The sequence below is a fragment of the Schistocerca piceifrons genome, chromosome X (assembly GCF_021461385.2).
Source record: "Schistocerca piceifrons isolate TAMUIC-IGC-003096 chromosome X, iqSchPice1.1, whole genome shotgun sequence".
Classification (NCBI taxonomy): Eukaryota; Metazoa; Arthropoda; class Insecta; order Orthoptera; family Acrididae; genus Schistocerca; species Schistocerca piceifrons.
In genome coordinates this window covers 356,647,166-356,662,930 of record NC_060149.1, presented here as the reverse complement: position 1 = coordinate 356,662,930, position 15,765 = coordinate 356,647,166, and the positions used below count along the sequence as shown (strand labels likewise).

General features: G+C 42.8%; 1 protein-coding gene across 1 annotated transcript in view; it reads left to right on the top strand.

The window, feature by feature from the left end:
• The first annotated feature begins 1,163 nt into the window (after positions 1 to 1,163).
• Positions 1,164 to 15,765, top strand: part of LOC124721945 (pyruvate dehydrogenase (acetyl-transferring) kinase, mitochondrial) — a 377,601-nt gene continuing 362,999 nt past the window's right edge. The window contains exon 1 of the mRNA XM_047247108.1: positions 1,164 to 1,499. Within this exon, the coding sequence (XP_047103064.1) occupies positions 1,388 to 1,499 (112 nt within the window). The 5' untranslated portion in view covers positions 1,164 to 1,387. The remainder of the gene's footprint in view (positions 1,500 to 15,765) is intronic.

The window sequence follows — 15,765 nt, the reverse complement described above, 5'->3', positions numbered from 1 at the left end:
ATTTACCCTGTATAGGATGCATGTGCATTTGTGGAAATTCAGGACCAGGGAATACAGCGATCAAAATAAGTAAACAGCTGCCTATTGTTTTTTTGTCAGCCCTGAAGATGTGTGGTCAGTGTGGCGGACTGTTATGTGGAGGACCTATTTTCAATTCTCAGTACTGCCACTCAGTGTGTCAGTACATTTACTCCCTAATGGAATATGTTGTTCATATTAAGAGTAAACTGAAGATAAACTGTAGAATTCACTACCACAATATTAAGAGTAAAACTTTTCATATAGACTGTGAATCCCTGTCTTGAGTTCTGAGCAGAGTTTTATATTCTGATCCAAAAATTTATTACAGGTTGTTGGTAGAATTCAGGCAGCGAATTGAAAATCACCAGATGCTCAGAAGCAAATTTAAAGAAACCTCATTGGTCTCTTCTACAGTTTCTATAAATGCATGGAGTACAAAACACGTCTAAAAATGTAAACATATTACCTGTAATTGTGATAATTGGTACATAACTGAGATACTTTCTTGTATTAATGAAGTCCTCCTTCAGGACAGTGGATATACCTTCGCGCTGTATTATGATTTCTCCCAATGCTTGCTTGGACATTAGTGTCGAAATTTCTAAATCCTTGTAACTTATTCATGGTGCCAGGCAGGAATCGCAGTGTCGCTATGTCTGCAAGTCCATTCGCAAATAATTTCGCCAAGCGTCGGATTCGCTGTATAACTCGCGGAGTAAGTTGATATGTGAAAACTGCCGTCGCTTAATGAACCACTATTTTTACCATTTAGATTGTTCTTTCTGCCTCGCACACTTTGTTGCAATTTATTATGGCTAGTTGCGAACATGGGTCACAAGAGAATTTCCTACATTACGATTTAAGTATCCAAGAGCAGCGGCTTGCAGCTGGAAGTTCTTTCCTAGACCGACAGATGGCGGGCTAGCTGTAGATTGAATCTGTGTCGCGTCGACGCGCCAGGCGGCGCTTTATTCCAGGCTCAGATATCTGCGCAGGTATATGCGCAGACATCGTTGCGCGTGGCCCGGGCTAAACAACCGTGAAGACTTTTCTCTTTCTGAGGAAACTCTTTGTATCCATCGTAGGAGTATCTTCGTGTCCAAAGATTGTGTGTGGATTTTAAACTTGTGTTGTGTCGTGCTGCAAGGCAGACGCACTTGTCGTCGTTGCTGTGATGTGATGCGTTCATCAGACGAGAGTGGAGGCTGTGTAGTTGTTACTGTAATGAGAACTTTAATAATTTGTGAGAACTTCTAGTAAAATTTGCTTTAATGCAATATATGCTGCCGCTTAGCGGTGGTAATTCATACTAGTCGCCTGTCACAACTATTTAATTTTTCGTTCACTTTGAATAACAAAAACAAAAATGAGATTGACAAGAAGAGTATTTAAAAACATGAGTAGCATAGCTAGTATGCTTGACTACTATTCACAGTTCAACCCGTCGCCGCTTTCAATTAAACAGTTCATTGACTTCGGTAAGTAATTCTTAGATATAATCATGTGTACTTGGTGTATTGAGATTACGTTTACACCGCATTCCTTTTTTTTTACATGCTTACTGTCATTTCTGTGTCGTTTCTATTTGTGTATGCATCCAAATGTTTTTCACCTAAACTGAATGAAGTACTGTTTTGCTATGGGAGCTTCACAGGGCTCGCAGCATAAAAGTTCAATGAAACTTCTTAACATAATAATGGGCAGCCTTCCTGAGCGATAGTAGGACAGTACGCTTGCTTATAAATGAGATACTTGTAGCATTTACTGTGCCAGAATGCATCAAGTGAACTTATGGCTTCGCTGCTTTGCATTTTGTATATATTTGAGTTTTCAGTGATAAAATTGAGAATTTTTATGATGTAGAGCCTTCAGGTTTGTTTTTATGTTCTTGGAGTATAGCTAACAACAAATATGCATCTCTGGCAGTAACTTAATTTGCCATACAGTTTGACATGAAGTGCAAATAAAGAAATGACATTAGCGATAGTTTCGGGGGAGAACAGTCATAAAATTTTCGGTATGCTGCTGTTAATAACACCAATTGCCAATGCCTAGATGTCTTTATTTTTAATGTTGTATTTATTTGGTTTAGGATCCTACCGGGAATGTATTTATTCGAGATTATCCTATGTCATACGTTACCATTACATGTTTTTCACACCAGCTTTCTGATAACGTTACAAGTAGTGAATGATAAATTAATTTGCCAAGAATTTTCGTTTGTATTTCTATTTACGGGCCGTAATTATGAAATTAAAGCAAAAATTATCCTACTGTATTCTATGGTCACATACTCATGGATACATACATAATTTTTCTACACTTCGCGAAGAATTTATTTCAGTTTGCTTTTTGTATATATTCTGTCTAGTAACCCTTCCTGTCACCCAACAATTAAGTGCCCATTGTTGGAATAGGATGATGAAGCGTATGTACTGACGTATGAAGATGTCTTGCTGCAGTTGTACATAAAGTACACATTCCTTCGATTGTGAGACAGTTAGCTTACATCCACTGCACTTGCCTCCCACACTAGCTAATTTGATTCGTTCCTCTTTCACTGTAGATACCACTATTAAAGGCAGCATCATCTGATTTTACTGAGGCAGCCTTTTGTTATCTGTTGCTTACTGTACGTTTTATCACCTGGTTAGTTGGCAGTTAGTATGACAAATAACTCAGTAATTTATTCATCCATGGAACGTTTTACAATGATATAGGCTCTATCAACTTAATACAAGGAAAACATGTGATCTGTAGAGACATCCAAATACAGAAAGAGGTAAGTACAGAACAGGTGGTCTGCCGTGGCCTTGTTGTGGGGACTATCTCAGCATTTGCCCGAAGCGATTCACGGAAACCTAAATCAGAGTGGCAGGACACGAATGAGCATCCGCCTTCCCGCATCTGAGGCCAATGTCTTAACAAATGCACGACCACATTCAAATATATCGAACGTACAGTACTCTTATGTTTGTGTAGACTTTTGTGTCCTGTATCATCTAAACAATCATTCTTTTTTTTTCATTTAATGTCTGATCAGTCTATCAAGACGACCATGGAACAATGTTTCTTCGAGCCAATTAAATGGTTTTTCTTCTTTGACGTACTTGTAATTCATTATCGGTTCCCGAAAAAGAAAATGACTCTTTATAACCATTCCAGTTTCATGGAAATCAGTGCCTTGTTTATTCTCCTGAGACCTTATGCACCTCAAGAATGGAATTCATCAGATAGCACAAAATAATGGTAGGAACATTTTGGTTTGATCGCTCGTGTTTAGTTTTTCTACTTCCATAACTAAGAAGTTACTGAATCCTTACATCTGCATTTCATACTCATCAAACCCTGCGTTAATGGGCGAAGAATGCCACCCTTTCTGTTATTCAGCTCGGTGACTTCTTGCTTGCTGTGAAACTTGTTTGATTCCCGGTCCCAATTCCTACTGATACACCAGTGAAAATTTCAAGATGTGAGTTGTCCCGGACCACGTCGCAGTATTTTGGTTAATCGAACGAGGCCCTGACCTGGACAGTGTTCAATTTCTTGCCTTTCATAGACTATTTACTATCGCAGAAGGACACAAACCGACGATGAGAAAAAGTAAAACACAGAGTTGTGTGTCAACGGTAGCTGAAGAAAGAAGCGGCGAATGCACCTGATGTGGATGGATATTAGTCTCTTGCCTGAACTCGCCATTTCTGATAGACCATTGGCCGGCGTGTATTTAGTAACAAGAAAATCTGATTTACGAGTATAATTTGAGTTCCAAAAGAAATTACTTTCGTTACCTTACCTCAGCTATGTGTCAATATCGCTTGTAACAACAGTTTCGTGAAATCGCAAGAATACAGTCATAGTCTTGTCTCTTGGCAGCGACGTTCAGAATCATCTCAATAATGAATGTGTGATAAACGGGTTGCGTAGTTGGGTAATTTTTAAAAGGCGTCCACAATGAATCCTGCATTGGTGAAACAAGTTAGTCGACTTTTATCGGCTTTGTTTTTGCATTCACTAGGCGAACATGGCTGCAGCTTTTTTGTGGGTTGTGGGAAAGTTGAATATATTCAGCAGAAATACGCCTGATTGTCACGGAGTTAAAAAAAGTAGATACCACTTGTTCTCCAGAAAGCAATATTTCCAATACACGCTGTTGAGTTTATGTAATTTCTTTTCATAATTACGAGTGCACCTTTTGAAAGCGGTACATACACGAAAGCTAGCTTAACAGGAAATTTCAATTAATTTTACTTTTTTCAAACAATTCTCGCTACTCTCGTTGCTTTGAAGAGACCAGTAGATAATTTTTCCAAGTTACCGCTGGCCGCTAGGCACACTAGTCGTCCCACGGCAGCAAGTTCTTAAGTAGTAGAAAATCGCCCGTTTGCAGAGTGTTCAAGGTCACGTACGACACAAGCAGAATTGTACTCGTGTGCCCTAGAACTTGGATCCTATTATAGCTAAATGATCGATGTTAATTTGATTCATACAATAAAACGTTGTGACAAAATAACCGACAGTCAAGTCTCGATCTTGGGAAAACAGCTTCAATTGCTCTTGCGACTTTTAGGTGGGTCTTCTTCCGCGCAGCGCTTTCCAGCGAGCAGTTTTCATCACACGCTTGCAGCGAAGAAACATCCTCCATTCTCTTGACAGAGGAACATTTTTAGGATATGAAAGACACCTCTTGTGTTAAAAGACCTGCTTGGTTTTGTGACTTAGTCAGGAAACCGTCATTTCTACTCCTCCAAATTGGTTGTTTCTTTAGCGTTCCGCCACGTTTCGAGGGCTGGTGTTTTATGCTACTCCATCAAAAAGCGTTCTGTTACTACTTCTTACACTGATGTGTTTTTCTGAGGGATCAGTGGAGGACGTCTATGTGAGTGGATACCTCGAGGCTCTGTCTAAAACTGTGCACCATCTGTAAGTGACAGGGTTGAGGACAACTTCTGCTAGCACTAAAAAATATGTGTGAAATCTTATGGGACTTAACTTCTAAGGTCATCAGTCCCTAAGCTTACACACTACTTTAGCTAATTTATCCTAAGGACAAACACACACACACACCCATGCCCGAGGGAGGACTCGAACCGGGACCAGCCTCACAGTCTATGACTGCAGCGCCTGAGACCGCTCGGGTAATCCCGCGCGGCTCTGCTAGCGCTGGAGACATATCCTCCAATTACTGAGCCGCTGTCGCCATAGCGAAAACTTTAACGCCAAAGTGATTTCCATTAATTATTTTTTTACTATGTCATCTCTTGAGCTAATCAACAGTCACAGCGAAGCGTATAGGGGCCGAAATATCGAATCTAGGCAAGCAAAATGAGATTGACTTTTCCGCTGGAGCCACAGTTTAAGAAGGAATATACCCGGCCGCTGTGGTCGAGCGGTTCTAGGCGCTTCAGTCCGGAACCGCGCTGCTGCTACGGTCGCAAGTTCGATTCCTGCCTTGGGCACGGATGTGTGTGATGTCCTTAGGTTAGTTATGGTTAAGTAGTTCTAAGTCTAGGGGACTGATGACCTCAGAAGTTAAGTCCCATTGTGCTGAGAGCCATTCTTTTTTTTTTTTTTTTTTTTTTTTTTTTTTTTTTTTTTTTTTTTAAATATTATGTCCAGATGACGGTATGATCCGGCTGGAGATCAGACATGAGTATAACAAATTATTACGCAGGGAAAGTTTACGGAACCATACGATTAATGCTGTTACACTTAAAACGTTGCATTTGACCCCACTTTCTAAGTGATATTTAACATTTGCGTACATTTCGAATACACCTCTGTGTAATGCGAAATCGACCTAAAGATTTTATGACAGGCGGATCCGCCAGTTAGAAGGAAGCGAGGAGTATTGTGTTGTTAGTAGAGACACAGTAACAGCAGAATAGGTGGGTTAGGAGAGATCACTGATTTCTAACATGGTCTAGTCATTTGATGTCACCTGAGTAACAAATCCATTAGGGACAATCCAGTCCTTCCATAATTCCCTCAAGTCAACTGTTGGTGATGTGATTGCGAAACGGAAACTCGAAGGAACACAAAGACAGGTGGACCTCATGTACTGACGGACAGAGACCATCCAATGTGGTTTGCAAAACACCCACACATGAAATCAGCGGAATGAATCACTCTTGAATTCCAAAGAGCCACTACAGTCCAGCTAGCATAATGACTGTGCGCAGAGTGTTTAAAAACCAATGTGGTACAATTGTCGAGCAGCTCATATGCCACACATTTATGTAGTCAACGCCAAGCAACGCTTAGCGATGCTACTCGACAGTGGATGACTGGGATCGAATGATTCGGTACCATAATCAGGCTGTACCCTGTGACAATTCCATGGAAGGGTTTGGGTTTGACGAATGCCTGGAGAACATTACCTGCTATCATGTGTAGTGTCAACAGTGAAGAACGGAGGAAGCTGTGTTGCGCTATGGGATTACTTATTGTGGTTAGGGTATGGGCCCCTTATTGCACTTAATAAGACGCCAAACGCAAAAGAATATGAACATATTGTACAGCATTGTTTTGCAAACAGTAGTGTTACAAAGCAACATTTGTGAATCAATGATTTGTGGATGATAAAATTCCTAAAAAGGACTGGCCTGCCTTAGGTACCAACCTGAACCCAATGGAAAAACTTTGGAATGAACTACATCGTCGATTTCGCTCCAAAATCCGGCGTCCAACATCCCTACCGTCTCTGGTTTTAGCTCTTGAGGAACCGTGAGCTGCTATTCCTCCACCAGCATTTAGACACCTCATTGAAAGTGTCCTCGGCAGAGTTCAGGCCGTCATAAAGGCAAAGGGTGGACACATCCCATGTAATGTCCTGTAATAGGTGTCCGAATACTTTGTATCAGATAGTTTACCTGAATAGTTCATTATTTTTATGACTGTGATTCTTGAACTAATTGACCACTGGCTCGTAAGGTTAAACCACTTAGACTGCACATAAATGTGGTAAACATTGTCGCTTGTATTAGCGCAGTTTTGTACAACGACTCCAAGAATCCAGTTTCGCAATTAATATGTCGAATTCTTGAGACTTACAGCACCGGAAAAGAGAAGAATAGCTGGCAAGCGACAGGAACTGACAAGTACATCAAACCAAACAGCGCGCAAAGACTCTATTTGCTTAAGATGAATCAGAAATAATGTCGGCCTATAGAATGAGTAACAGCCCTAATCATCTACTAATGTTCTTCAGTAATGGAATTTGCAGAAATAATTATACGTATGGAGACAGCCTGTTTTCTATACCTAAGCGTGCCACAGCAAATCTGAGTCACCGTTAGTGATTCTTCATTTCATATTTCAAAGTTATCAAAGTATTTTCGAACAATAGTATTATGGTGAAGCATTAGGCGTTCACTTTTCGTTACAACTATTAAGATTTTTTACCTTAATTACTGTTTGACTTTAGTATATATTTTTTGTGTCACTCTTAAGACGTCTTAACCGAATTTTTACTACCACTGTCCACGCACCCCCCTAATCCACAACCCCCCCTCCAACCTTCTAATCCCATCAACTCTGCATATACACTATGTGATCAAAAGTATCCGGACACCTAGCTGAAAATAGCTTAAAAGTTCCTGGCGCCCTCCATCGGTAATGCTGGAATTCAAAATAATGTTGGCCCACCCTTAGCCTTGATGACAGCTTCCACTCTCGCAGGTATACGTTCAGTCAAGTGCTGGAAGGTTTCTTGGGGAATGGCAGCCCATTCTTCACGGAGTGCTGCACTAAGGAGAGGTATCGATGTCGGTCGGTGAGGCCTGGCACGAAATCTGCGTTCCGAAATATCCCAAAGGTGTTCTGTGGGATTCAGGTCAGGACTCTGTGCATGCCAGTCCATTATAGGGATGTTACTGTCGTGTAACCACTCCGCCACAGGCCATGCATTATGAACAGGCGCTCGATAGTGTTGAAAGATGCAACCGCCATCCCCGAATTGCTCTTCAACAGTGGGAAGCAAGAAGGTGCTTAAAACATCAGTGTAGGCCTGCGCTGTGATAGTGCCACACAAAACAACAAGGGTTTCAAGCCCTCTCCATGAAAAAATGGTTCAAATGGCTCTGAGCACTATGGGACTTAACATCTATGGTCATCAGTCCCCTAGAACTTAGAACTACTTAAACCTAACTAACCTAAGGACATCACACAACACCCAGTCATCACGAGGCAGAGAAAATCCCTGACCCCGCCGGGAATCGAACCCGGGCGTGGGAAGCGAGAACGCTACCGCACGACCACGAGCTGCGGACTCTCCATGAAAAACACGACCACACAACAACACCACCGCCTCCGCATGTTACTGTTGGCTCTATACACGCTGGCAGATGATGTTCGCCGGGCATTCGCCATAGCCACACCCCGCCATCGGATCGCCACATTGTTTACCTTGATTCGTCACCCCACACAACATTTTCCCACTATTCAATCGTCCAATGTTTACGCTCCTTCAACCAAGCGAGGCGTCGTTTTGCATGTACCGGTGTGATGTGTGGCTTGTGAGCAGCCGCTCAACCATGAAATCCAAGTTTTCTCACCTCCCGCCTAACTGTCATAGTACTTGCAGTTGATCCTGATGCAGTTTGGTATTATTGTATGATGGTCTGGATAGATGCCTGCCTATTACACATTACGACCCTCTTCAACTGTCTGCGTTCTGTGTCAGTCAGCAGACGAGGTCGACCTGTACGCTTCTGTGCTGTACGTGTCCTTTCACGTTTCCACTTCACTATCACTCGGAAACAGTGGACCTAGGGATGTTTAGGAGTGTGGAAATCTCACGTACAGACGTATGACACAAGTGACACCCAATCACCTGACCACGTTCGAAGGCTCCGAGTTCCGCGGAGCCCTCCATTCTGCTCTCTCACGATGTCTAATGACTACTGACAAGGGAACCTCCCCATCGCACCCCCGTCAGATTTAGTTATAAGTTGGCAAGTGGATAGACCTTGAAAAACTGAACACAGATCAATCGAGAAAACAGGAAGAAGTTGTGTGGAACTAAGAAAAAAATTAGTAAAATATACATACTGAGTAGTCCATGGCAAGATAGGCAACTTCAACGACAGTATGAGCTCGGGAGCGCCGTGGTTCCATGGTTAGCGTGAGCAGCTGCGGAGCGATAGGTCCTTGGTTCAAGTCTTCCCTCGAGTGAAAAATTTAATTTTTTATTTTCAGACAATTATTATCTGACAAACTCTTTTGATTTCATCACTTTTTGAGAGTGATTATCACATACACAAGAAAACCTAAATCAGGCAAGGTAGAAGAATCTTTTTACCCATTCGCCAAGAGTGCAAGCTAGGTGGGTCGACAACGTATTCCTGTCATGTGATGCACATGCCGTCACCAGTGTCGTATAGAATATATCAGACGTGTTTTCCTGTGGAGGAATCGGTTGACCTATGACCTTGCGATCAAATGTTTTCGGTTCCCATTGGAGAAGCACGTCCTTTCGTCTACTAATCGCACGGTTTTGCGGTGCGGTCGCAAAACACAGACACCATACTTATTACAGTGAACAGAGACGTCAGTGAACGAACGGACAGATCATAACTTCGCGAAAATAAAAAAATTAAAATTTTCACTCGAGGGAAGATTTGAACCAAGGACCCCTCGTTCCGCAGCTGCTCACTCTAACCACTTTTTAAGTGTGCAGAAATCTTAACACAATATTTCCAGTCTCCGATGTAAGAAAGACAAAGAAACCTCTTCTCCGAGTAGAAACTGAACACTGATAAAAAAAATAAAAAAAAATTTAACAATTCTTCTCGAATCACACAAATACTTTGGAAGTCGAACACGACTAATTTTGAACAAAATGTTTTGGAAAAAAAATGTTCCGGAAGCAAGGTAATAGTAAATAATAATAAAAAACCAAGTGACTTTTAATTTTCTTCTGTTTGTTCTCGTTCAAGGTGTTGTAGTGGTTCCACATATTTAACCAACACCCATTCTTTCAAAAATGATCTTCAGCATGTTGCCGTAGTGCTTCTTGTGGTTGCGATACGTGCTGATTTTTGCATATTCACACTTCATGTAAACGCGGAATTCTATCTCGTTGTCCGACCCAAGTGTGTGGATGACATAACTAACATATTTTCCCAGTAACCAGTTAATGGCGTTGGTTTTTAATTTCGGAAAGTATGTCATGTCTGGTCTCAGGAGGAGCGATGGCGTTATATATTTCGTAGAGGATCTGGTGAGAAAAGCGATTTGTTGCCTGATCCAATTCCAGTTATGCACATTGCCACCACAGGTGAATCTGTGGCTGAGTGTATCCACCAGATTGCATTTTCCACAAAGGTGTGTCTGGTTTAAACCGATCCCATATAGTCTCTCGTTGGTGCTGATGACATTATTAACTGTTTTGTACCATGCAGAAATAGCGTCTGTAGATAGCCCGGCATAGTTGATGTTCCGCCATACAGCTTTCCAGTCACAATTTGGGAATTTCGTTTCAATTTTGTTTCTACCCTCATTTAACTTCCTTTCAAGTATGATGATAAATAATTGGTAACAGTGGACATGAGCCCTTTCGCTACTAGTTTAGGGATTGGAAATACCTGCGCAGTGAAATACGCTTTAGACAAAACGCAGGAGTTGATGAATACGTGTGTTGCTTCTGATTTCGTCACTAAGATAACTTGCTTCGAGGAAAAAGTTCCTCACATGCTGCAGACGGGCATTAATCCTTCGCACATCAATCGGTGCTTGCAGGCTATGGGGTGTCATAGCTTCAAAGAGCTTTGCGGTTATACATTGTGGAAGTTCTCTGAGTATATGGAAAGTCCGTTTGAGGAACAGAGCAGACGCTTTATTGCGAATATCCACCAAACCGAGGCCCCCGTTTCTGACATCCAGTATAACGGTAGTCGCACCAACCCTGAATATGTCTCCTCGCCATAAATAATTGGTAACAGTGGACATGATCCCTTTCGCTACTAGTTTAGGGATTGGAAATACCTGCGCAGTGAAATACGCTTTAGACAAAACGCAGGAGTTTATGAATCTGACTTTTTGCACCAGGTCCATAGTTCGATGGATGTTCTCCATTACAGCACCATGAACTTTCCTCCTAGTTTCCGTCCAGTTAAAAGCAGCCATCCTCATCGGACATGCCATTAAGGTTATTCCCAAAATTTTATGTTTGTTGTCTTGTTTTGCCCATGCCAGTCGAAGGTGATCTAGGCCCCGCAGATTCAATATTTGACTTTTGTTTTCATTTGCTGTCGCTCCCAACGCTAGACAATACCTTTGTATTTCTCTTTCCAGTGTAACTGTCTCCTCCTTATTTCTTATTACAACGCCCACGTCATCAGCATAAGCTCGTATGACAGTTTTCTCACCACTCAATGTTATGCCTGTTAATCTTGCGTGGACAGTGCGGAGGAAGGGCTCTAAAGATACAGAAAATAAAAACATAGATAAGGGACTGCCCTGTGGAGCCCCTCGCCTTATCTGTATGGGTTTAGATGTTTGGCCATTGATTGCTATTTTCGCATTTATACCTGTTGCAATATTACTTAGCATGTTCACAATCTGGGGGTGGAAAGCCATTCTTGACAGCGTCGCAAAGAGGTATCTATGATTAACGCGGTCAAAAGCTTTGTTGAAATCTATAAAGATTAACGCACATTTTATACTTGTCACTGAGGTAATTGCAATGACGTCTCTGTATGCAGATAGACTTTCGAATATCGTTCTGGTCGGAGAACAACATTGATGATGACTCAATATTTTGTTGGAAAAGGCAGAGAGTCTTTTGTTGATAATACGCGAAATTATTTTGTAATCAGAATTTAGTAGCGAAAGAGGCCGAAAATTGTTTAAGTTGGTTTTGCCTTTACTCTTAGGAATCAGTACTACACTCCTGGAAATTGAAATAAGAACACCGTGAATTCATTGTCCCAGGAAGGGGAAACTTTATTGACACATTCCTGGGGTCAGATACATCACATGATCACACTGACAGAACCACAGGCACATAGACACAGGCAACAGAGCATGCACAATGTCGGCACTAGTACAGTGTATATCTACCTTTCGCAGCAATGCAGGCTGCTATTCTCCCATGGAGACGATCGTAGAGATGCTGGATGTAGTCCTGTGGAACGGCTTGCCATGCCATTTCCACTTGGCGCCTCAGTTGGACCAGCGTTCGTGCTGGACGTGCAGACCGCGTGAGACGACGCTTCATCCAGTCCCAAACATGCTCAATGGGGGACAGATCCGGAGATCTTGCTGGCCAGGGTAGTTGACTTACACCTTCTAGAGCACGTTGGGTGGTGGTGGTGGTGGTGGTTAGTGTTTAACGTCCCGTCGACAACGAGGTCATTAGAGACGGAACGTTGGGTGGCACGGGATACATGCGGACGTGCATTGTCCTGTTGGAACAGCAAGTTCCCTTGCCGGTCTAGGAATGGTAGAACGATGGGTTTGATGACGGTTTGGATGTACCGTGCACTATTCAGTGTCCCCTCGACGATCACCAGTGGTGTACGGCCAGTGTAAGAGATCGCTCCCCACACCATGATGCCGGGTGTTGGCCCTGTGTGCCTCGGTCGTATGCAGTCCTGATTGTGGCGCTCACCTGCACGGCGCCAAACACGCATACGACCATCATTGGCACCAAGGCAGAAGCGACTCTCATTGCTGAAGACGACACGTCTCCATTCGTCCCTCCATTCACGCCTGTCGCGACACCACTGGAGGCGGGCTGCACGATGTTGGGGCGTGAGCGGAAGACGGCCTAACGGTGTGCGGGACCGTAGCCCAGCTTCATGGAGACGGTTGCGAATGGTCCTCGCCGATACCCCAGGAGCAACAGTGTCTCTAATTTGCTGGGAAGTGGCGGTGCGGTCCCCTACGGCACTGCGTAGGATCCTACGGTCTTGGCGTGCATCCGTGCGTCGCTGCGGTCCGGTCCCAGGTCGACGGGCACGTGCACCTTCCGCCGACCACTGGCGACAACATCGATGTACTGTGGAGACCTCACGCCCCACGTGTTGAGCAATTCAGCGGTACGTCCACCCGGCCTCCCGCATGCCCACTATACGCCCTCGCTCAAAGTCCGTCAACTGCACATACGGTTCACGTCCACGCTGTCGCGGCATGCTACCAGTGTTAAAGACTGCGATGGAGGTCCGTATGCCACGGCAAACTGGCTGACACTGACGGCGGCGGTGCACAAATGCTGCGCAGCTAGCGCCATTCGACGGCCAACACCGCGGTTCCTGGTGTGTCCGCTGTGCCGTGCGTGTGATCATTGCTTGTACAGCCCTCTCGCAGTGTCCGGAGCAAGTATGGTGGGTCTGACACACCGGTGTCAATGTGTTCTTTTTTCCATTTCCAGGACTGTATTTTACTTTCCTTAAACTCTGCAGGGACCGGTTTTCCGTTCAGGGCCTCATTTGCCATGGAAGTGATCTTGTCCCCAATTATAGACCAGTAGCGGGCATAAAACTCCACAGGGAGGCCATCAAGTCCCGGAGATTTTTTGAGAGGTGAGTTACGCACTGCCTCATGCACTTCATCTTTAGTAGTAGGTGACAGGATGTCAGCGTTGTCTGTTGCCGACAATTGTGGACCTAAAATAGTGAGAAAGTCCTCGAGATCTGCATCTTCCACTGTAGTAGGGGCATATAAGGTTTCATAGTACCTGTGGACTTCGTCCAGTATTTGTTTCTGGCATATGAGCCTCGTACCAGTATGCGTCTGGACTTCATCAATTAAAGTTAGACGTCTGTTTTTAGCATGCCGCACCAAGTGATACAGAGAAGCTGTTTCATCTGCTACGACTGATGTGGCTTTCGATTTAATTTTGAGTCCCTCCATCTGTAGCCGTTTAATGCTTAATAACTTGGCTTTTATTTTTTTGATATCATTCAGACGAATTACTTCGTCATGGGCCTGTTGATATAAGTCTCTTAAAACTCCATTGTAATCCTCAACTCCCTGTGCCTCGCTGCACTATACTGCATGACAACTTTCCGCAGCCTTGGTTTAGCCCTCCTAGTCCACCAGTCAATGACTGTTGGGTGCTTGTCTACTGTGCGGAGGCACATAGTCCACGCTACTCTTATTTCCTGTTCCAGTTCTTCGTCAGTTAAAACACAGAGATATTTAAATTCCATTGGCCTCTGAATCGTCGGGTTGGCTGTACACTTAAATTAAAGCAAGTTAAAAGTGTACTGTGATCGCTAAAATACACGGGAATAGTTTCAACGTTTAATAAATAATTTTGCAAATTTGGTGACACGGAAATTCTATGTAGTCTGCTGCGGGAGTGGCTGGTCATATACGTGAACCCGACTGACGTCGGGTGCTGAAGTTCCCACACATCCTTAAGGTGTAGATCACTTAGGCCGGTATTACACTATCAAATTTCTTTGTCCAGTATCTTTGTCCAATATCTTTGTCAAAGATATTTGATAGTGTAATAGGGACTTTGTCAAATGTCGTCCAATATTTGATCAAATCTAGGGCCTCGCTGTATATTCGATCAAAGAAACCGCTTGTCTTCTGTTCACTGCAATGTGACATGTTACCACATGGAGCGCTAGCATCGCTGCGGCGTTCTGTCGTCTGTAGTGTTTTTATAACCATTGCCGGTAAATACAATTGGTGTGTGCCGACAAATACAAAATTAATAGAGATGTCTGAAGCTGATGAGGCGCTTTACAACGTGAGGCACCCTGAATACAAAAATAGATTAAGAAGATTGGAGACCTAACCTAACACAACCCTCTCCTGTAGCAAGGAATCGGGAGTGTTACATTGAGCCTGTCTTCTGAAGATGCAGCAGTTCTTAAGTGAATATTGTGCTTTGTGATATGAGGATACACTTCATTGAGCACATACAGAAATGTATGCTCATCCATTCTTAAGTAATTCCACTGTAAGCTCACGTAACAAGTTTTGTTGAATGCTTTTATCGTGTCGTCGTAAAACCCACCGCTTCACCCAGATTAGATTAGTTTTTCGTTCCATACATCCGTGCTGAGGAGATCCTCGTGGATGTGGAACATGTCAATTTTTTTAAGCTGAAATAACAATACTAATAGTATGAATAAATACAATACATCATTTGTTTCTATTAAAAATTTCGCCAATGGAGTAGAAGGAGTTGGCCAGTAGTAAGTCTTTCAGGCTCCTTTTAAACTGATCTTTATTTCTAACTAAATTTTTTATGTTTCCTGGCAAATTATTGAAGATGATTGTTCCTGAGTAGTGGACCCCTTTTTGAACTAAAGTAAGTGCTTTTAAGTCCTTGTGCAGATCATTTTTGTTCCTGGTATTGTATGTATGAACTGAGTTGTTTGTTGGAAAAAGAGATATATTATTTACGACAAATTTCATTAAGAAATAAATATACTGAGAGTCAGTAGTTAGTATACCCAGTTCTTTGAAGAGGTTTCTGCAGTACGTCCGTGAATTTACTCCACAAATAATACGTATTACACGCTTTGGACTCTGAAAACTTTTGTTTGACTTCAAGATTTACCCCAAAATATTATCCCATATGACATTATGGAATGAAAGTAGGCAAAGTATGCAAGCTTTTTCATTTTTATGTTGCCTATGTCTGCTAAAAGTTGTAATCCCAGGACTTTTAAGACTGTCAACCTCGTATGTATGGTTCCATTTTTTCCCCCACTTCTTTTCCGCATGTGCACACAATGCAATTGGAGTACGTACAACTGTTGCGGTTAATAACAAGTT